Here is a 22113-nt window from a genome sequence, read left to right on the forward strand (position 1 = left end):
TGATGAAACATAAATATTTATTTGACAATACAGTAATGTACGTACTTGTACCTTTGTACCCATAATACACATAGGTATCAGAACCAGGGGAAAAAAAAGAAAAGCAAAAAAAGGTTTTTAATCGAATAACTTGGAAATATTATATTTGAGATTTTGGTATTTGTTATGACTATCTTTAAAATGCATGTATATGCTAACTTTGACCTAAACTGTATGAAAGTAAACATCTAGTTTTTTTTAAAGTTTTTTTTTTTAATCGTGGAAAGCGTTTTTTATTATTTATTTTCAGTATGACTTTAACGCAGAACGAAGAGGTTAAACTCTGGAAATTCTACGTCCTCAGACGGAAACAAAACAAAACAATAATAATAAAAATAAAAGACTTCACTTAAATTGATCAGAAAAGATATTGTGAGGGGCTTTATTTTCCAAAAACTATGCTTTTTTTCCCCCTCCAACGTCACTTCCTGCATTTAAAAATGGCGGACATGGACTTCGCTGTGGATAAGTGAACTGTGTTTTTGATGTTTTTTTCTGCTCGTTAAAGAGGAGCTTCTACATCATGAAGCGATTTTTGTTACAGTCGTAGTCAGCGGAGCAGCTTGGGGAAGGCTAAGAAAGTAAATGTTGTTTTTAATATAATTTGCTGGTATATGTCCAACGATAAATCTACAACGTTAGGTGAACGTGCTCTCTCTGTAGCGTTGTTTATATTAGCAGCGAGGCTTCCGTATTTCAAAACCTGAAAAAGTACCCTGTGCAGGCGGATAAACAAACTAGTTGCTGGTTAGCAGTAGGTTTTAACCTAAAATTAGAAGCGGTGTTAATTTACGTCTGTGTTTCACCTGATGTTATGGAGCCAAGTACATTACATAGGTTTTGTAATGATACAAATGCTCTTAACTGACAGGTTAAAGTAGCAAAATGACGAGCGCATCATAGTTAAAAGCTAGTAACCCTTTAGAAAAGCTTCTACTAGACGCAGCAAAATACAAAAGTTGCACTTGCATAAAGCATAAGAGGCATTGTTGTGCAACGTCTTTTAATCATATACAAAGAAATCTATAAAATTGAAGAAACATTTACAGAGTAAGGCTCAATTCCAGCTTCTTGACTCTCTCACTTTCTAGCTCTTAATTTAGGTAATACTCCACTGAGAAATGGGACACTAGTTTCCCATCTTCAGTTGTTACTCTTTTATTCTAATTTAATGTATGTCCCTTTTATACCTATAAATAAACAGAATAAATGTTTGTGTTGCCCCATAATGACACTTTATCTTGCTTTGTTTAATTATGTGGCTCCTATTTTTTTGATGTGGTACAAGGTAATAAGTAATTCCTTATTAATTTTGGTCTCTGTTAAGGTTTTTACAATGAGCGGTCGAAGGAAGAGGGCCCCTCCTGTGAGGGTGGACGAAGAATCAAAGAGGAGGCTGGAATGGAACATGTTGGAGGACCGGAAGAACGAAGCCGTCCAGGAAGAAGACCAGACTCCGTCCTCCTCTTCCTGTCTGTCAGGCGACCCTACCGCCTGCACCTCTTTTCTCTCCATCGTAGAAGACATCACCGAGGAGGACGCCTGCGGTCGTTCGGTTCAGTTGTCAGATGAACTTCCCAGCACGTCCTCGGACAGCGGCGCCGCCTCCGCGTCTCTGGCGCTCTCTGTGGTGCCGGCTTTAAAGCTGGGCCACGTCTGGAAGGCTCTTATCGGGGAGTTCAGCATCAGGCCGGCTTGGCTGCCATCTGACTACGAGCAGAGATCTTTTCTGGCGTACCGGACGGGCAAGCAGCTCTACCTCAGTTACAGCAGCTCTGATGAGAGCTCGGGGCCGCAATGGAGCTCTGAGGAGGACGGCTGTGCCGTGGAGTGCAGCCTCGGCAGGATCCCATTCGAGGACCTCGACTGGCTGCAGAAGAGGAGGGTGGTGCAACTCTGCCACCAAACCAAGGAGCAGGAAGTTAAGGTGAAAGTTAGGATATCGTTTAAACTTTTCCACATTTTGTCATGTTATAACAGCAAACTTTGTTTGGATTATATTTGACAGATCAACACAAATTGGAGCATAACTGTGAAGTTCAAAACTTGCTCTCTGTAACTTATTGCAACAGGCTTATGTGCACCTATAAGCAATTAATCAATTAATTGCATGATAAATTAAAATGAGCTTGATAATTGATAATTTCCATTCTGATGATTATTATTTTTTTGACAGGCAATTCTTTTCACAGAGACTTCATAATCCATTTTATTTACGGTTTGGGGTGGGTGTGCTTTTTATTTCCATGTTATGTATTGATTTTGGTTGTTGTGCTTTGTTTTGCATATTTAAATATCTTCAAGTTCCAGTCTTAAATGTTCTTTACAAAATGAAATTACACCATTTTGCCGTTATCCATATATTACTGGAAAATTGTTTCAAAACAACAATGTTACCATTTGTCACGATAATTACTGGGACAATTTATCGTCCTGAAAAATGTGTTATTGTGACAGGCCTACTTATTGTAACATAATGATACTATATCACAGGATTTGTGGTTGTAATATTAGGAAGACATACGTTTGCAGGCATATTCACAAAATTAGATAACGCACACCGATGAGGCTCGTCTGTCAAATTAAGCGCACGTTTGAAAATAACAACCTATAAGCAATTACTAAGCATACATTTCATCAATCCCATATTTCTGCTTTAAATGTGTGTTTTTTGAATGGTTTGATCTCATATTCTAGTCTTAAATTTTGAGTTTCTATGACCTGTAAGCAGAAAATCATCATAATTAACAAAAATGGAGGCTTGAAGACATCCGTCTGTGTGAAATTTATTTGTATAATGTGTTTCACTTACTGAATTTAGTTACTGAAATTTAAAAAAACAAACAAATTTTTAATTTATTGAACATGACTGTATGGGTTATAGTCTGTACACAGTAATGTAAATAATCCGATATAATTAGTGATTAATTACAAATTTGTTTCTCGGATGCTTTAGAGCTAATTTAAGACATAATAATATTGTTTCCCTCATGCTACATGAAAGCTGAGTGTTGTCTTTATGTGACAGGTGGGAATTTACCTACTGGAAACTGGGCTGGGGAAGCCAGAGTTCCTCAGCGAGGGAAACGCTCGGCCAAAGAAAGCGACTCAGATAATGCAGAAGCTGATGGAATATTTCTACGATTTCATCATTCCTGGTACGTGTTTGGGCCCAGTTTGTAACATTAGCCACTAAATAAACCCCATGCTCCTTCAGAACTGTCTCTTAACCGTTTTGTCTTTTTATTTTGATGCAGAAGTCGTAGAGAACGAGGAGGAGTGCGACACTGATCTGGAGAGGCAGAACGTGGAGGAACTCTACGATTACGTGAGGCACCAGCACCAGAAGGAGAACCAGGATGTAACATACGACGTCCAGCACAAGGTTCTGATTCCCGTCCTCAGGCCCTATCAGAGCCAAGCCGTCAACTGGATGCTGAGGAGAGAGAAGTATAACATCAGTACACCTAAAGGTACGTATGATGATGATGGTGAAAGGTTTGCATGTCCATTTCAGGGAAACTTGGGAATTCAAATGATTGCTTGAGACTATATCAAAGGTGAAAAATATGTTTTGAGATGATATCTAGAGATGATGCTAGCTTTATATATTGAAGATTGTGATGTATTTTCTGTTTTTGTTTGTAGAACACTCCCTGCATTTTCTGTGGCGAGAGGTTGTGACTTTATGTGGCAAGAAGTTGTTCTATAATCCCTTTACCGGCTGGTAAGAAGAACCACTTTTTCTGAAACACGTATAATCAATAATAAGAACAATAACAAATCTATTTATATTCCTCGTCTTAGTTTGTATTTTAGTGCTTTCTCTTTGAGCATTTTTTTGTCATAGTTCTACAGCTGTTACTTTGTTAGGAAAAACAAGCCAGCAGACAATGAAACTCTGCTGAAGTTGCTCTGACAATTTTTTCTCCCCCCAATTAAACTCACACGGCAACCTTAACCAGAAAATCTGGAGACTTTCCTTGGAAATAAAGTAAAGTTCGTGCACTAGTTTTTGGATAAATGTAACACCACCCACCAGCAGGCGGTGCTACAGCTCAACACAAATTTTATAGTTTGGCTATCATGTGGCGCTAGAGGAGGGTTTTACTCCTCGATGAAGCCATCTGGGTTTCACTTTCAAATCTGTTCCCACAAAATAAAAATAGAACTTTGAATGCATAAAATCGTTGGATGATTCTGCAGGTGATGTGCAAAGCCACGCTCTTATGTCCCCCCAAAAGATTTTTGTCACATCTTTGCAAGGAAATTTCAAAATGTTCTAAGCTGGCTGGTCCATAAATGTGCATAATCTTACCAAGAAACAAAGCCAAATACCACAGGTAGGACAATTTTTGAAAAATAAGCAAGATGGGTGTTTTTACAGCTCCTACCTATTTCGACTTTGAATTCAGGCCAACTCAAAAAAGGAATTATTGAAATAAAATCCTTTTTTTTTTTTTAAAGATATTGCATTAGTGCCTGCAGTTTTATCTGTTTTTTTTCCATCCTGAAGCACATGTTTAGTTTTATCTCTGTTTCCTGTTATTTTAGCTTAATTCGAGAATTCCCGCTGGCTGGAATCGAGTGGCCCGGTGGGATCCTGGCCGATGAGATGGGGCTCGGGAAAACGGTGGAGGTTTTGGCGCTTATTCTCTTCCATACTCGTCAGAATCTGGAGCAGGAAGCCCTCACGTTGCCTGTGGTGTGAATTTCTTGCACAGTATTATCTTTTTGAACTAGACGTTTGAAAATTGCAACATTTTCATAGCTTGTTACCTTCTGCTCACTGCAGGGAAAATCTGTGAATTACTTTGTTCCTCCTCGTCCGTTAGAAGTGAAAGCTACACGCTGCAAGCCTGAAGCTCAACCAAAAATCAAAACATCCCACCCAGGTGCCACACCCACATCTGTCTCTTGACACATCTGTATGTTCAAAGTTGATCTTGCATTTATTTAAGAGTTTGTTTGTTTTTTTCTGCAGCTGTGCGCGTGATGTTGCTAAATGCAATAAAGGAGATGCGGACCGGCAAAGGAGCCTCGGTCAACGCTGTGTTCACCTACATCCGGGCTACTTACGGCTACGACCTCCTGAAGAACCGCAATCACATCAAGAAGACGCTCGCGAAGCTGATAAACGAAGGATTTGTCGACCGCGTAAAGGGCCGGGGTCTGGCGGGTTCTTTCAAGTTGGGGAAGAACTACAAAGAAACAAAGAAAATCTTGTCCGCAGCGTCCAAGTTGGTAAGAATCCGCAACTGCCGTGCCAAAATTTGATGATGTGATTAATCGGCCACTTTGATTTCTCTCCTTGATCAACGTTTGTCTTTGTTAGCTCTTCAGACCAGCAGAGAGCACGCCAAGGAAGACGTTTCAGAGGCGAGCGAAGGAGAAAGCCGAGGCGGCTCTCCAGAACTCCCTCTCAGACGATCAAACAGATCTGAGCCCCGCATCGGACCGGCGTGACACAGAGGGAAAAGACCAAAAGCAATGGGAGGAAAATGCGAACAAGAAAGCAGACCTGGAAGGTGGTGTGACGTCGACAGGTTCCGCCGCAGTATCTTTACGGCTTTCTCTGGGTAAACTTGAGTCAGACACACAGGAGATTCCCAGAGCAGACAGAGGAGAAGAAGCCTCTGGGACAGATTCACAGGATGAGACGGAAACTCCCACCAGAGCGTCCGTAGTCCCGTTCAACACCGCCGATTACCGCTTTGAGTGCATCTGTGGAGAGCTGGGCATTATTGACTACAAGCCGCGTGTGCAGTGTATGAACTGTCAGCTGTGGCAGCACGCAGAATGTGTGAACTATAAGGAGGAGAGCCTCACAACAACGCCCTTCTACTGCCCTCACTGCCTGGTGGCTATGAAACCAGTATCCACTGGTGCGACGCTCATCATTTCGCCCAGCTCCATCTGCCACCAGTGGGTGGAGGAGATCAATCGCCACGTCAGATCCTCCTCCCTGCGCGTGCTGGTGAGCGACATTTATTTAAAATGTTTTTAAAGCAGCTAAATAGTTCTGCAATCAATTAGCTAATCAATTGATTAGTGATTAATTGATTAATCATCAGTTATTCTGATGATTAATTGATTAATCTGATAAAAATACTGGTACATTCTACAGAGTTTTCATTTAACTACTTTAATGTATTTCTATACAATATTAGAAATGCATAAAAAGATGGATAGAAACGTTCAATTAATTTTTTTAATTAAGAAATTTTTTTTTGCCTAAAATGCATTAAAAAAACCATTTCTTTAGTGAATTTGAACCTGGTGAAGCTAAATCTACGACACCTGAAGAGTTTTGGGTAAAAGGCATTTTTTGACTTAAATACAAAATGGATATATATTTTGTACAGTTTTGACTAATCACTGCTCTGAATAGGTTTTTTTTATTTCAGCAAATAACCTTCTTTGAGTCTACATAATGATTAATCAATTATTAAATTAGTTAAAGATTATTTTAATAATCGATTAATTCGATTAATCGTTTCAGCTCTATTTAGTTTTAAAGCCTTTTATGTCTTTCTATGTGTTGGAAATAGTTGTCACTCTATCTTATTAAACTCCACCTTACATCTGTTTTCTCACATTTTATTTTATTTTTTTACAACTCCTGTTCCCCTCTAAAATAACTCCGTGTGTGTGTCCGTCTCTCAGGTGTATCAGGGCGTGAAGAAACACGGGTTTATCCAGCCTCGGATGCTCGCCGAGCAGGACGTGGTCATCACCACCTACGACGTTCTTCGCTCTGAGCTCAACTACGTCGACATCCCCCACAGCAACAGCAAGGACGGCCGACGCTTCCGCAACCAGAAGCGCTACATGGCGGTCCCCAGCCCTCTGGTGGCCGTAGAGTGGTGGCGCATCTGCCTGGACGAGGCCCAGATGGTCGAGTGTCCCACTGCCAAGGTGAGTCGAGGTCGCAATCTTCTGAGCTCGTTTTGTGTTTTGTTATTCACAATCGGGTCAATTTATGTGTGCTACTTTTCTGGCCCCCAGGCTGCAGAAATGGCTCTGCGTCTTGCCTCCATCAACCGTTGGTGCGTCAGCGGTACTCCCGTCCAACGAGGCCTTGAAGGTAAAGTTGTAGATGGAAAACCGTCAACCTGAGTCCGTTAAATCTCTCCGTTCCCTGCTGAACTCGTCATGTTTTGTAGATCTGTACGGCCTGACTCTTTTTCTTGGAGCGGATCCATACTGGGTGAAATACTGGTGGGACCAGCTGCTTTATCGCCCCTATCGCCGTGGAAACACAGAACCTCTGTACAATGTGATTGCTCAGATATTGTGGCGGTCGGCTAAAAAGGACGTCATCGATCAGGTATTGTTTTTAAGAGCTCCGTGCCGCCTTTTCAGACAACTTCACAGCAACTAAATGCATTATTTATTCTTCCCTCTTCAGATTCAGATCCCCCCTCAGACAGAGGAGGTGCACTGGCTTCACTTTTCTCCTGTTGAGGGCCATTTCTACCATCGCCAGCACGAGGTCTGCTCCCAGGACGCTCTGGTCAAACTCAGGAAAATCTCCGACTGGAGCCTGAAACTGGGCAGCCTGGACCGGCGCACCGTCAACACCATTCTGTACCCGCTGCTGAGGCTGCGCCAGGCCTGCTGCCATCCGCAGGCCGTGAGGGGGGAGTTCCTGCCTCTGCAGAAAAGGTTTTCTTTTAGCACCTGCTAATTACTAACCCTTCTAGACTCAGTAGAGTAAACCAGAAAGCTAATAGGACGCATTTGTGTTTATTTTAAGCTTACCAAGTCTGTGTAAGTGAGATTTAAGCGTATTTCTCTTCTTTCAGCACCATGACAATGGAGGAGCTCCTCAAGTCCTTGCAGAAGAAATGTCGAGTGGAGTGTGAAGAAGCTCACAGACAGCTGGTGTGCGCACTCAACGGCTTGGCTGGAATTCACATCATCCGAGGTATAAAACGCCCGCCCGCTTTGCTCCCGTTTCCCATGGGAAGAAGTTCAAAACAAAACACGAGGCATGATCTCATCTTTGTTGCTTTTTGTACTGATATGTGAGGTTATTCCTATAGTTTCATCTCATTACCTCAAAATTGCAGCAAGAGTCCCTCAGGACAACGGCTTCTTTTGTCACCTGCAGGCGAGTTTGTGGAGGCTGCGGAGATGTATAGAGAAGTTCTGCGCTCATCAGAGGAGCACAAAGGCCGGCTGAAAACTGATTCGTTACAGGTGTGTGGGATCATTGTTGTTTATTTATCTTCTTCTTCAACACTACACTGTCGTTTGTAGTTGTAGGGTGGCAAACGTGGAAAAAATTCAAGGGTTATAAATGTAGGAAGTCGTGCCCTTCTCCAGTTTTGTCCAAATTTAAGAGTTTAATATTATTCTTTCACCATTAATGCAAACCAGCGACTTCATGCCACTCACAACCTAATGGAGCTGCTCAATGCAAAGCATCGTGGGATTCCTCCAACACTCAGAGATGACCGACTCGGTGAAGAGGTACGCAGCGCAGATTTGTTACAGAAACAAGTGTAATGTTTTAGATATAAACGTCGTTGGAGGTCTGCTCCAGATTTGTTTCCTTTTAAAATATTTGTTCGTCCGCAGGCTGAGCAGCTGCGGCAGCATTACATGACCAAATACGACTCGGAGGTGGCCGACGCCCATCAGGCCCTGCAGCCAGTGCTGCAGAACATCAAAGAGCTGAAGCGCAAAGTGAGAAATGGCACATGTTCTTTCAGAAACATTCAAACGTTTGTTGTTGTCAAATTTATTATTTTTACACGACAGAAATAGATGAACTATTCAATAAGGTTCCTTTCTTATCTGAACAAGATGAGCAATTACAACAGAAATATTTATTATTGTTTTATTGCTTTTTCTATTATTTGTATTTCTAGTTTTTGAACATAACAGACTTGAGTAAACAAACTGCAACATCAATAGAAACAAAATGAAAAGTATGAAATGAAAGAACTTTTAGATAATTACTCAAAATTAGTTCTGAGATTTTGGGCATATGTTCCATTGCTTTCATGTTGAACTGTACAAGATTATGATTATATGCAAAAAAAGCGACATTGCCATGCAAAGTTGACTTTGTGTTTCATTGAATACTTTAAGATTCAGTTTGACAGACAAAATGCATTATATATATATATATATATATATATATATATATATATATATATATATATATATATATATATATATATATATATATATATATATATATATATATATATATATATAACCTGTTTGTAATCAATCTACTTTTGGCTTCTTTCCTAATTGCCACTATAAGTGTAAAATACTCATGTGGCTGTTATTCAGGAATCCAATAGTGTGATTAAAATAATTACCTCACTATTTTCTGAGATAATACCAATAACTTATTCAAATAAGCTTCCAATCAGACAGATTTGTCTTTTAATCTCCAGGTGAACTTAAACTCCCCCTGGTGGTTGGAAGTCATTCAGATGTCAACCCGCTGTTCCACCGACGAAGATCTGGTGTCCCGTGTGAAGAACGAGCTAACTTCCAGCTACAAGCAGCAGGCCAACAAACTCTCCATGGCAGACAAGTAAAAAGCCTCTACTTAGCTTCCATCGTTAGCATTCACGCTAATAACACACTAAAAACATGCTGGGTTCCCTGCAGGTTCCGTGACGCTTGTGGTCTGCAGTTCCTTCTCACCACACAAATGCAAGATCTAATGAAGTCACAAAAGACTGTCCGGGACGCAGTGAAGAGTCTTGAGGGCCCGGCTTCTAAGGAAGTGATTGAAGAGGCCACCATTTGCCATCTTAGGCCAATGCGACTGCCACTCAATAAGTAAGTTACCGGTACCAGTACTCAAGATCAACATCACCTTATTCATGATACTCTACAATATGTACAATATATAGTTGTATGAACGCACACTATTAAAGCTTTTATAAACAACATGCATTTTACATATTTGTAAAAACTGTGACTGTGTCATGACAGCAGAGCATGAGACGGATAATATGTGGAAAAAAATGTATCTCCTCCATGTGGTTCTACTGCCCTTTTGGGAAATACACCACTTGGCCAGAAACAACCAATCAGAGCTCAGAGGAGTCAGTTATTCTTGGGTATTTGCTGCTCACACCTTCCACCCTTGCTCTCTGCTAGCCTAGAGCTAGCTCCCATCACAGCTAGCTCCTCTCAAAATGCTAAGGCTAGTTAGCATGGCCACCGATATCGGCGGATATGCGATTTTGTATAAGAATGTGCCATTAGCACATTTAGCAGCATGTACACGAGCATGATTGACAGTGCCAAGACCCTCCTCCTGGTTCTTATTGGTTGTTTTTGAGCACGCTGTGTATTTTTGCAGATGGCAGTGGGACCACAGGGGAACTTGATGTTTCTTTTGTTTGTTTTTCACAGATCATCTGCCTCACCTTATACTGTCAGGACATAGTGACTGTTTCAGCAAATATTTAAGAAAAACATTGTTTATAAAAGTTACATAAATCAGCTTTAAAAGTCATGAACTGTAACTCATCTCTTTTTATGTCGCAGCTGTGTGTTTTGTAAAGCTGACGAGCTTTTCACTGATTATGAATCCAAGTTGTTTGCTCACACGTAAGTAAGCAGGCGTCCTAGAGTTTTCCAACTCGTATTGAAATTGAACACCTGAAGTGAAAGAAACAAAATCCGTCATCAGAGTGAAAGGTCAGATGGCCATCTTCGAAGAGATGATCGAGGACGAGGAAGGCCTGGTGGACGACCGCCTCCCCACCACCAGTCGCGGTCTGTGGGCGGCGAGCGAGGCGGAGCGCACTCTGAAAGCCATCCTGTCGTTCGCCAAAGCTAAGCGCATGGACCCGGAGCTGGCGGAGGAGGGCAACATGTTCATGGAGCTGTTTGAAAACTGGAAGAAGGAGTATAAGGTAACAGACCTCTCTTATATTTTGGAATTGAAAAAGAAAATCTTCTGTCTGCTTTAGGAAAAATGTTAATTACAAAAGGTCAAAGAGATTTTCGTATTTGTCTGTAACTTGTATTTCCACACCTACCAGAATGTTATACAGTTGTACTTATGCAAGTTAGAAAGATGATTCCTTTGCTGTTATTCCAGGTGTTGCATGAGTACTGGATGGTGCTGCGCAATCACGTGTCGGCCATTGACGAGTTGGGCATGGCGACTGAACGGCTGCGTGTTCGTCTACCTGACGAGCCGAAGCCCAAACTGCTGCACATTATAGAGCCACATGAAGTAAGTAAACAGTAGTGATATAATCTGTAACTAATCGGATGTTTAAACCCGAATTATTGAAGTAGGACTGTACGATATGACTGAAAAACATATCACGATATAATAGTTTCAAATTATTGATTAGTTTTTGTTTTAAATATTTGGAATACTGCCAATCTAGTGCCATGACCTTTCCTGTTTTATCCAGTTTTTTACTCTGTCATTATTTTATTTTTAAGCGGTTATGATAACATATTTTGCTAGACGATAAATTGTCTCAAAAGTTATTCCAGTAAACAATAATGTTGTGTTACACAATTTTTAAGTTATATAATGGTATGGATGTATGTGGGTATTTTTATTTAACTAGAAAAAATAACTAATTGAGCTAAAACATTTCTTGAGGCACGAAGACGAAACCTGAAATTGCTGCTGCTCATGTTACTCCACAGGTTGTTGCTAGGTAACCAAAGAGCGAGCGAGTTAGTTGATGCTACTCACCTTGCTTAGCTAGTCTTTAGTGGTTGAGCGGATAAAGTCTTTTCTCTGCCTAAATCACCCAGAATTCTGTGCGGTTCTGAATTCAGTGAAATTCTTAAATATTCTATCAGACATATTATCTATTGATATTGATCACGTGTCTGTCGCTTAGTTATTGATTTATTGTCCAGCCCTACATTAAAAGGTCTTACGGTGTATTTTTATCTAGTTTCAACCCTTGTGCTCACTGACTTTAATTACAAAACATTTTCACTGATAGAAAAGCAACAAAAGCAACAAACTATTTTTTTTTTGCCCTCTGCTCTCCATTGTTTCGCTGTCAGGTGGAGCAGAACAGGGTCAAGCTCCTGAACGACCAAGCTGTGGCCAAGTCTCAGCTCCAAAAGAAGCTTGGACAGTTTCTGTACCTAACCAATCTGGAAAAGGTACGTTTATGATCGCTAGCAGCATTTCGTTGTATCATTTGGAATAATTAGGAAATATTTAATGTAGTTTGACTCCATGTTGCTTGAATTTTGTATCAAAGTCACAGGACAAGTCAACTGGAGGGCTGAACCCAGAGCCATGCCCCATCTGTGCTCGTCCTCTGGGGCAGGAGGTGAGTGTTGATGGTAGATTTAAAGATGGCAAGTTTTTAAATTGAAAGAAGGAAAGAACAGGGCTCAACTTTTAAGCAATATTCCCATAAATATCAACTTAAAACTATTTTTCGGATGCTTATTGCTAGGCTTGTCACAATAAGCAATAGATCATGATAAATTTGAATGATAAATTAAGATGAGTTCAATAATTTCCATTTGTATGAGTTAGCGTTTTTTTCTTTTAATACCAAAAATTGGACTAAAGTCTTCAGTCTGGTGCTTTGGTCTCAACCGGCCCTGATTTTATTTACAGAGACTTCATGATTCATTTTATTTGCTGTTTCTTTTCTTTATTTTGAATATTTAAAATGTCTTGCATTTCCTGTGTTAAATGTTCACGAGAATTTAAAGTTTATTGATCTTTGACAATGTTGTTCTGGCATTATCATGCTATGACCATTTTATCACATGAAAATGGTCTCCAAACACTATTATCATTTATCGCATTAACTTCTGGGACAATTTATTGTCCAGTAAAATGCGTTATTGTGACAGGCCTATTTATTGCTTTTGTTTTTGAATTTTTTATAACATTTGACATTTAATCAAATGTACCATAACGTCACTGCTATTATGCTGTTCTCGGGGTGCAGCAAGTCAAAAATAATCTCAATCAGGTTGCAAACTGAACTACTTACTTTCCACCGTTGTTTCCTCCTTATAGTGGGCCGTGTTGACTTGCGGCCACTGCTTCTGTAACGAGTGCATTGCCATCATCGTGGAGCAGTACAGCGTGGGCTCAAGGCGGCGAGCCATCAAGTGTGCCATTTGTAGACAGACCACTTCCCACACAGAAATCTCCTACGTGTTCACTACCCAGTCATCCAGCCACGACCAGGACATACCAGTCAAGGTTGATCGACAATTACATGTTAAACATGTTAAGTTTTGGACTTTTTGTTAACAGTTGCAATCGTTTTGTGCAGGGAAGCCACTCTACCAAAGTGGAGGCGGTTGTGAGAACACTAAAGCAGATCCAGATGAACGATCCCGGAGCCAAATGTCTCGTCTTTTCAATGGTAAATGAAGCGTTTTTGTTACGAAGGACTGTGGTTTGTCGCGATATTGAGCTAGGATGTGATCTGGATTGTTTTCATGTGTCTTGTGAACAGTGGCAGAGTGTCCTGGACATCATCGCAAAAGCCTTGTTGGACAATAACCTGGAGTTTTCACAAATCAACGGAATTCATAAGTTCCAGGTTTGACTTTAAACATTTCACAGGAATCATGGCAAACCATCTAAATCTCTTTGTGATTAGTTTATTCACTGATATTTTTTTTTGTATGTTTTCAGGAGAATCTTAGTTCTTTCAAATACAGTGAAAAGATCAATATTCTCCTCCTCCCACTCCACACTGGCTCCAATGGGCTGAATATCATCGAAGCAACACACGTGTTGCTAGTCGAACCAATCCTCAACCCAGCTCACGAACTCCAGGCTATAGGGAGGGTGCACCGGATTGGCCAAACAAAGTAAGCGACAGTAAGCACATCAAGAAAGAAATCTAACTTGAGTTCCTTCAAGTAAAGATGCAATGAGGGGCAATTTTTCCACTTTCAAAGCTTTCTTATACAAGCTCAAATGATCACTTTTTGACAATTGCAATTCACAATCTTACATCAAGCACACTTTCCAGTGATGTCTTTTGCATATTTAACTTTAAGCTTTTAGTTTAACCTTCTCAGTACTCTGCAAAAATACGCTTCCCCTTTAAATGTTTTTACAATCCGTGTTGCTAAGGTCACAAACGTCAGTGTATTTTATAAGGGTTTTTATCTGATGTGTCAGACAAAGGAGTACAGTCATGGCCAAATGTTTTGAGAATGATTCAAATGTTAATATTTACAAAGTCTACTGCTTCAGTTTTTATAACGGCAATTTGCATATACTCCAGAATGTTATAAAGAGTGATCAGCGTAACAGCAATTAATTGCAAAGTCAATATTTGCCTAGAAAATGAACTTTATCCCCCAAAACACATTTCAACTTCATTGCAGCCCTGCCTTAAAAGGACCAGCTAACATTGTTTCAGTGATTGCTCCATTAACACAGGTGTGGGTGGTGATGAGGACAGGGCTGGAGATCAATCTGTCATGATTAAGTAAGAATGACACCACTGGACACTTTAAAAAGAGGCTGGTGCTTGGCATCATTGTTTCTCTTCTGTGAACCATGGTTACCTCGAAAGAAACACGTGCAGTCATCATTGCACTGCACAAAAATGGCCTAACAGGAAAGAGAATCGCAGCTAGAAAGATTGCACCTCAGTCAACAATCTATCGCATCATCAAGGACTTCAAGGAGAGAGGTTCCATTGTTGCCAAAAAGGCTCCAGTGCGCCCAAGAAAGACCAGCAAGCGCCAGGACCGTCTCTTAAAAGTGTTTCAGCTGCGGGATCGGGCTACCAGCAGTGCAGAGCTTGCTCAGGAATGGCAGCAGGCAGGTGTGAGTGCATCTGCACACACTGTGAGGCGGAGACTCTTGGAGCAAGGCCTGGTCTCAAGGAGGGCAGCAAAGAAGCCACTTCTCTCCAGGAAAAACATCAGGGACAGACTGATATTCTGCAAAAGGTACAGGGAGTGGACTGCTGAGGACTGGGGTAAAGTCATTTTCTCTGATGAATCCCCTTTCCGATTGTTTGGGACATCTGGAAAACAGCTTGTTCGGAGAAGACGAGGTGAGCGCTACCACCAGTCTTGTCTCATGCCAACTGTAAAGCATCCTGAAACCATTAATGTGTGGCGTTGCTTCTCAGCCAAGGGAGTCGGCTCTCTCACAGTCTTACCTAAAAACACAGCCATGAATAAAGAATGGTACCAGAATGTCCTCCGAGAGCAACTTCTCCCAACCGTCCAAGAGCAGTTTGGTGATGAACAATGCCTTTTCCAGCATGATGGAGCACTTTGCCATAAAGCAAAGGTGATATCTAACTGGCTCAGGGAACAAAACATAGAGATTTTGGGTCCATGGACTGGAAACTCTCCTGATCTTAATCCCATTGAAAACTTGTGGTCAATCATCAAGAGATGGGTGGACAAACAAAAACCTAGGAATTCTGACAAAATGCAAGCATTGATTGTGCAAGAATGGACTGTCAAGAATCAGTCAGGATTTGGTCCAGAAATTGATTGAGAGCATGCCAGGGAGAATTGCAGAGGTCCTGAAGAAGAGGGGTCAACACTGCAAATATTGACTTGCTGCATTAACTCATTCTAACTGTCATTAAAAGCTTTTGTTACTCATAATATGATTGCAATTGTATTTCTGTATGTGATGACAACATCTGACATGCACACATGAAAACCAGAGGGCAGCAGATCATGTGAAAATATAATATTAGTGTCATTCTCAATACTTTTGGCCATGACTGTACGTCATTGTGGACAACTTTGGCTGAATTAAATGTGTTTAATTCTCTCTTTGACCTGTCATATACAACCCAGATAAAATACATGGAAGTTTGTGGTTGGCACATGACAAAATGTGGAAAAATGTAACATTCGTGTTCTCTGTCCAATAGGCCGACATTTGTACACAGATTCCTAATCAAATCCACTATTGAGGAGCGAATGCAAGCGATGCTGAAGACAGCAGAAAAGAGGTGGTTTTAGCTTCAAAACATCATTATTGGTATATGTACTATTAATTTAAATACTAACAGAAAGTGTTTTGCTTTAATTGTAGTCACACCAGCACAGCCATGAAGCATTCGGAGGCTGCCGTTCTGACGGTAGCTGACCTTGCCGATCTGTTTACGGAGGACTCTGAACCTCTGGAGTGAATCCGAACTGACTCTGTACCCAGTGGTGATGGAAGTACTATGATTTTGCACATTCCTTTTTATATATATATATATATGTAAGCAACTTACGAAATGCATTTCCAAGAATATATTATTGTTTTTCTTATCAAACCACTGACAACAAGCAACGTGTTTGCCAAAGCATATTTAAAATCAGATTTTAAATGTCAGTCAGTTCTTGTTCTAACAGACTCAGTTGTTTATATTCATTCTTGGTTGTTACGTTTGACTAGACTGTACAGCATCATGCGCTACTCTGAATCTCACTGTACGGCCACAATAAAACCTCATTCAGGTGAAGCTACCACAAGCGGTAAATAAAAGTATGTCAGTGAAACGATGTTGGGCTTTTATTTATTTCATTAAAGAACGAATAAACAGGAAACCACTCAGTCCACTCGTCTGTACTCTTACAAATGTCTGCTAAAACAATGAGAGGGAGACGAACCAAATTGTAAAGCATGTGTCATTTACAAAAAAAAAAGCACACAAGATTTGTTGTTTGAAATAAAAGAACTTATAAAATCTAACAAAGGTGAAGAAGATTTCTGCCTCACTTCATCTTTTTTTTTTTTCTTAATTTCCATTTGCAAATTGCCTGAACAGGTTTAATGTTCAGAATAATTTAATACATGTTGGCGTTAAGGTTTTTTTTAAACAAGGATATATTTCTTGAATTTGCATGCAGTAGTGGGATTTTACGGCGTGTCTAACCACATGCATGCAAACTGGTCAGTGAATTGCCCTTGACCTATAATGAGTCTCTTTTGTCCTTACCAACTGGGATTCCCGCACCCGTAAAATGTTTTAAAGTGTCCAAACAAAAGACAGAGAGAACAAAGAGTATCCCCTTCGTTTTTTTTCCTTTTTACCACAAGCTCCACTTGTAAGGTGTTTACCAAGACGACATGGCTGTAGTAGGCGGTGTCATCCGTGTTACCTTGGACTCGCCTCCGTCAACCCTATTCACGTGTGGAATCTCATTGTTGTCTGAAGCATCATTCAAACTGGTGTTTTAAAGCCAGAGAAGGGGCTGGTGGGGCAGGAGGTGGTCCCAGTTCATTTAGAGCTGGGTTTCATGGGTTGGAGAAGGGGAGAGGTGCTACATCTTCTGGTGACAGTGAGATTTAGGGAAAGATTCAAACGGCAGCGGAGTGGCAGAGCAGAGAGAAACTAGAGGGAGAGGATTTGGAAGATGGTGTCTAGCGGTGTGGTTTTTACCTGGTTGCTCTTCGCTCTGACAACGGCGGTCTCAGCAGTTCACCTGGAGCCCATGGTGGAGGGTCAGTGCACACTTTGCAAACCGCATATGTGATTCAGGATCAAAAATCAGGCAGAATGCTCTTTTACTACTTGTTTTCTTCACTTCTAAGTTGTAGTTATTTGTATAATTTAAATACGAGTAATGTACCTATTAGGTGTTGAAGGGAAATCTGACTGGAAGAGTAGGCGTCCTACAATCAGAAAGTTGTGGGTTTGATTCCAGTTTTTTCCTGTTACATATTGTTGTCTTAACTCCAAGTTGCCTTTATGGAGCTTTTCAGTATGTTGACAACTTTTAAAGAGAAATTCACAGTTCTGTAAAAGAAAAGTTGTTTTTATTTGCCACACTTAAATGTTCCTAGTCATCTAAAACAAAACAAAAAAGCTTGATCTCACTAAATATGAAATCAGTTGAAACCAACCATCCCTTATGTTCCATTTTTGGACAGCTTAATTTCACTTCTTACACCTAGTCAAGAACTCACTCAAGTACCTGACTGACGATATGAAGTAGGTGTGATCTAAATTAAACGGATGGGAAACAAACTCGCTGACATTTATTGATCTGAAAAGGTTGACGAAGCCATTTCTAGTTGTTGGCTTTCACTGGACTGACGAGACAAAGTGCAACCTTTTGAAAGGTGGACAGTACATGTGCTGAAGTGTTTCAGACAAATATCACACGGATAATAAAACATTGTGGTGGCAATGTGATAATCTGGACCTGCTTTGCTGATTGAAGCATATATTCTGCTCTCCTATAGAGAGAATCCCAAATGAGAATGTCTGGTCCTCGGTTTGTGACCTTCAAGTCAAACAAATTTCTGTTATGTACTAGGATAAAGATTCAAAGCACAACATCAAGTCCACTTCTGACTGAATGGCTCAAATTGAACTTACAGGACGACTCAGGGTCAGGACTTCAATCTTGTTGAAATAACATGGTGTGACCTTGCTTTCTCTAAAGGGATTTTTGTGTCCTCTTGTTTGAACTCCCACCCCCCCCATTTTTTAAACACCAGAGCTCAATGAAACGGTGTTTTGTACCAATGACCACATGGACGTCATGATTCCAAGTGTTTTTTTCCTCAACAAGGTGCCTCCAGTTGATGTAAGGAAAACCGTCCCAACATTTCCTCTTCAAGTGCGACCATGGCAAAACGTGAACTTGTCTTTCAGGTCGATGATTTGCATCTAAATGATCCGGAATGCAGAGGAGAGGAAATCGGGGCCAACTTCGTTTTTAGCATCAGGACGAATCTCTCAGACTGCGGGACCATAATGGTAGGACACTAAACCTGAACGTAAATGCTAGTAAAGTTTTTTTCTTTTTGTGCGTTATGAGTGTTTTGCCTAACTCATGTAATTAATCAAACATTGCACGTGAGCTCAGACATTTAGAACAGCTCCTTACAAATTAGAGAGGCTTTAACTTTAACTGCTATGGTGACAAACAGCACTTGGTATCAGCCTAATGGGTGACATAAAACTGCCACTGTAATAAATTTTCTATTTTACGATGGCTGCCTTTGTTCTGGGGCTAGTTCCCAGCCAATTAGTGTCATTTTGGCACCAATTCGTGTTATTAACGTCTTTTTTCTTTTTTAACAATGGCGACTTTTGAGTTGTATAAGTTGTATAAGTCAAGGAAATGTACAAAAAAATAAAAATAGACAAACATAGAGAGGAACAAACTCTGAAGTCCAGACAGAAAAAAGTGAGGCAAAAGAAATAGGGAGTGGCTGTTTTTTCATCAGGAATTATGGGTGGTGTTTCTTTCAACCTCATTCAAACCACCAAGGGAACCCTGTAGATTTTTATTGGGAAAGCTAATTACTTATTGAAAGTTCTCTGAATAAGAAGGTGATGAATCACTGGCTCTTTCACCTCCTGATCATTTTAATCTGGTCACTTTTACGAGTTTTGGGGAGCTTTAAATGCCAGCTGCACCACACAAGTTTTCTCAAACTGCCCGCTTGGTATGTTTGAAGGTTTGTCGTATAAACCGAGCCAAAGGTTAAACAAGATTTCATCGGGGGGGAGACAAACCCTGCCAGCTCTCCACCTCAGTGTTTTACAAGGTTTCAGGCACGGCAGCTGGTGAAAGTAACCCTCCACACAGGATTAGGCGGTGGGTTGCTAAAGAAGACTGGCTGCCTCAGCTGTCAGACCTGCTTTCACCTAGACTGTAGATCTTTAGAAACTTGTAGAAACGTCATGTGATAGACAAATTCGCAGTTGTGTAGTGAAAAGTCAACTAAATGCGCTTTTTAATATTTTGTTGGAGACTGGCTGGAGAATGTCAGGTGGATTTGGTAACATATTCGTGTCACTGCTAGCCTGTCTCACCAGAGTAACGTTTTCTATTTAATACATTTGTTTAGCATGAAAGCGATTTCAAATGTGTGAAGCCAGACAATTTGTTCAAATTGATTCCCAGATGTGGAAAATTGATTTTAAATCATTTATTAATTTTTATCTGTTTGATGTATTATGTCATGCAGGACAGTGGTTTTAAGTTCCAAAAACTGTGAATAAATGTTTTTTGCAACATTGTACAATCACTGTGATCAATTCTTATGCATAATGCACTTAAATAAATGTAAAAGTAGTGTTGAAATTGCACATGCTTTTCTTAAAAACGCTGAGCTTTTTCATAATATATTTTGTAAAAGTGAAATTTGTTTAATATAAAAATCAACAAGTGCACTTTTACTAGTTCTATTTAATCTTGCAATGAGTTTACTTGTGTGGCCCCCTTTAGATCAGATTAAGCTGCATGCTAAACCAAAATGAGTTTGACACCCCTGGTCTAAACTGTCAAGATGACTCTATTTTCCCAAAACAGTCCATATTATATCCCTAAAACCCCATCATTCGTTTCTAATCTTTAATGATTTATAGTTGGTGGAATTCCATAACATAATGTGTTAGCTCATTGCAGAACTTAAATGTTTACAGACTCACTTCACGGTTTCCTAATCTTTAGCTTCTTCCCAGGATTCAGAGGTGACCAGAACAACCTCAGAGATCTTCTCTAATGTCCAGCTGAAGACCTCAGTTTAGGCTTTGATGAGAAGAGAGCTGCTCTTTTCTCATCAAAGCCTAAACTGAGGTCTTCAGCTGGATAATGTTCAGGTTGGCACCTTAACACTTGTTTGTCAACCTCTCTGGACGTCCACTCAAGGCATCACAATACCAAACTATTATTTTCCTTGCAGTTGTGAAACGTTTAAAACTTCCCATATTATTTCATTACTCATAAATCAGTTGCTTTCTTAAACAAGCCACTCTAAAGAGAAAACTGTTCTCTGAATTTAGAAAACTAAAACTACATCAAAATCCTGCCTTATGCGGTGATAATGACTTCTCTCCTGTCAGACAGACCACAAAACAATCCTCACTCCCTCCTTTCATGAACTTCCTCTCACCTCTTGGAGGAGGATGATCTTATGGCAGGAAAGAGAGATGATGAGGATTTCAGGAGAAACTCCTGATTCTTCTACTGCTTTATTAGGATTTGGCACTTGTATCATGAGATATGTTTTAGTTTCATCTAGTTTTAATTTTTGTACCTTTTGTTGTTCCACTACTAAAATTGTAACTTATATTCAGATATTTTGTCAGGAGGTACTTTAAGTGATGGGTGACAGAATGATTTGCATTACAGCTGCCTGTTCTTTCCTGCTGAGCTGTTGTCTGGGTTTCTACGGTTCCAGCTCCTTTCCTGGAGTCTCATTGTTCTTTTCATCTTAACATTCTTACCATAGAAAATGTCTTAATTGCACTTTGTTGTCTGATCTTAACAAACCTGTTGCTTTACTCTGCTTATTTTTATTTTCTTATTTTTATTTGCAACATTCTCTCCTATTTCTTTTCATTTTATCTCCATGCTGCTGAACCAACACTGAGGTCATAAAATGACCTTTCAATCGTCTGTGTCCTAAATATTTCACCTGTTCTTTGCACATTTGGAGTTTGTTCTTGCTAACTTTGTGGCCTTCTTCAGCTAAATGTTTCAAATTAAGCTAAAGTATCCTTTTACCACAAATCTCATAAATTCACCAAAACTTCCTTTGTTTGATCAATTTCTATTTACCAAGAGAGTTTCCTCTAGTTTCACTGAATCAGTAATCAATAAATCCTATAGATTTAATAATATTTCTCTATTTTAACAAAATTTTGGTCATTATTAAAAAGACGGTTTGTGAAAATATCTAGAATCAGCTTCATGCTGTAGTTTGTTGTTATCTGGGCAATTCCTCTTCCAGTTAGGGCCTGTTTCTCTAAAGATCTTCTCTGTTTTATCTTGATTCTCATTCCAATAAAATGCTCCCACTGTAACTCATTTGTAATTTATTCTATTTTTCTACAACCTTCTCAGCCTAGGAGGAATAATTAACATTCTTATCTAATATTTTAAGTTCTCAATTCTATATAATTATTACTCGTATTTCATAAACATCCTTAGGATCATGCAAAGCATTTTTAGCTATTTCTCTCTAAGATCTATTTTCTATTTTCAATCATTACGTTCTTTCAAACTGCTATGAACCTTAAACACAATTATCATTCTAATTTTCAAATCATCCTTTCATCCTCTTTAACTCACTTACACCTTGCCTTCTTTAACTATACCTACTTTTCTTTCCAGCTTATA

General features: G+C 39.9%; 2 protein-coding genes across 2 annotated transcripts in view; both read left to right on the plus strand.

The window, feature by feature from the left end:
* The first annotated feature begins 475 nt into the window (after positions 1 to 475).
* On the plus strand, positions 476 to 16523 carry shprh (SNF2 histone linker PHD RING helicase). Its single transcript, XM_023353147.1, has 30 exons — positions 476 to 620; positions 1367 to 1966; positions 3068 to 3197; positions 3297 to 3512; positions 3688 to 3766; positions 4594 to 4744; positions 4835 to 4934; positions 5024 to 5283; positions 5375 to 6016; positions 6706 to 6957; positions 7048 to 7126; positions 7206 to 7369; positions 7451 to 7707; positions 7848 to 7969; positions 8156 to 8244; positions 8425 to 8517; positions 8626 to 8733; positions 9459 to 9601; positions 9679 to 9852; positions 10570 to 10632; positions 10715 to 10940; positions 11129 to 11266; positions 12070 to 12171; positions 12273 to 12344; positions 13052 to 13240; positions 13314 to 13406; positions 13500 to 13586; positions 13682 to 13860; positions 15909 to 15989; positions 16073 to 16523. Exons 2-30 carry the CDS (start codon positions 1376 to 1378, stop codon positions 16167 to 16169), a joined length of 4977 nt encoding a protein of 1658 aa, XP_023208915.1. The 5' UTR covers positions 476 to 620; positions 1367 to 1375; the 3' UTR covers positions 16170 to 16523.
* Positions 16524 to 17340: 817 nt separating this feature from the next.
* The window catches only part of LOC111612182 (alpha-tectorin-like), a 31343-nt gene continuing 26570 nt past the window's right edge, over positions 17341 to 22113 (plus strand). The window contains exons 1-3 of the mRNA XM_023352460.1: positions 17341 to 17473; positions 18476 to 18564; positions 18633 to 18737. Of these exons, the coding sequence (XP_023208228.1) occupies positions 17386 to 17473; positions 18476 to 18564; positions 18633 to 18737 (282 nt within the window). The 5' untranslated portion in view covers positions 17341 to 17385. The remainder of the gene's footprint in view (positions 17474 to 18475; positions 18565 to 18632; positions 18738 to 22113) is intronic.

The sequence above is a fragment of the Xiphophorus maculatus genome, chromosome 19 (genome assembly GCF_002775205.1).
Source record: "Xiphophorus maculatus strain JP 163 A chromosome 19, X_maculatus-5.0-male, whole genome shotgun sequence".
NCBI lineage: Eukaryota > Metazoa > Chordata > Actinopteri > Cyprinodontiformes > Poeciliidae > Xiphophorus > Xiphophorus maculatus.

Bases quoted from the DNA above. Each gene is read 5' to 3' on its own strand.
- shprh (XM_023353147.1), top strand. From the start codon at position 1,376: ATGAGCGGTCGAAGGAAGAGGGCCCCTCCTGTGAGGGTGGACGAAGAA. The intron at 1,967-3,067 runs GTGAAAGTTAGG...TTTATGTGACAG, and splicing joins CCAAGGAGCAGGAAGTTAAG to GTGGGAATTTACCTACTGGA. The intron at 9,602-9,678 runs GTAAAAAGCCTC...GGTTCCCTGCAG, and splicing joins AAACTCTCCATGGCAGACAA to GTTCCGTGACGCTTGTGGTC.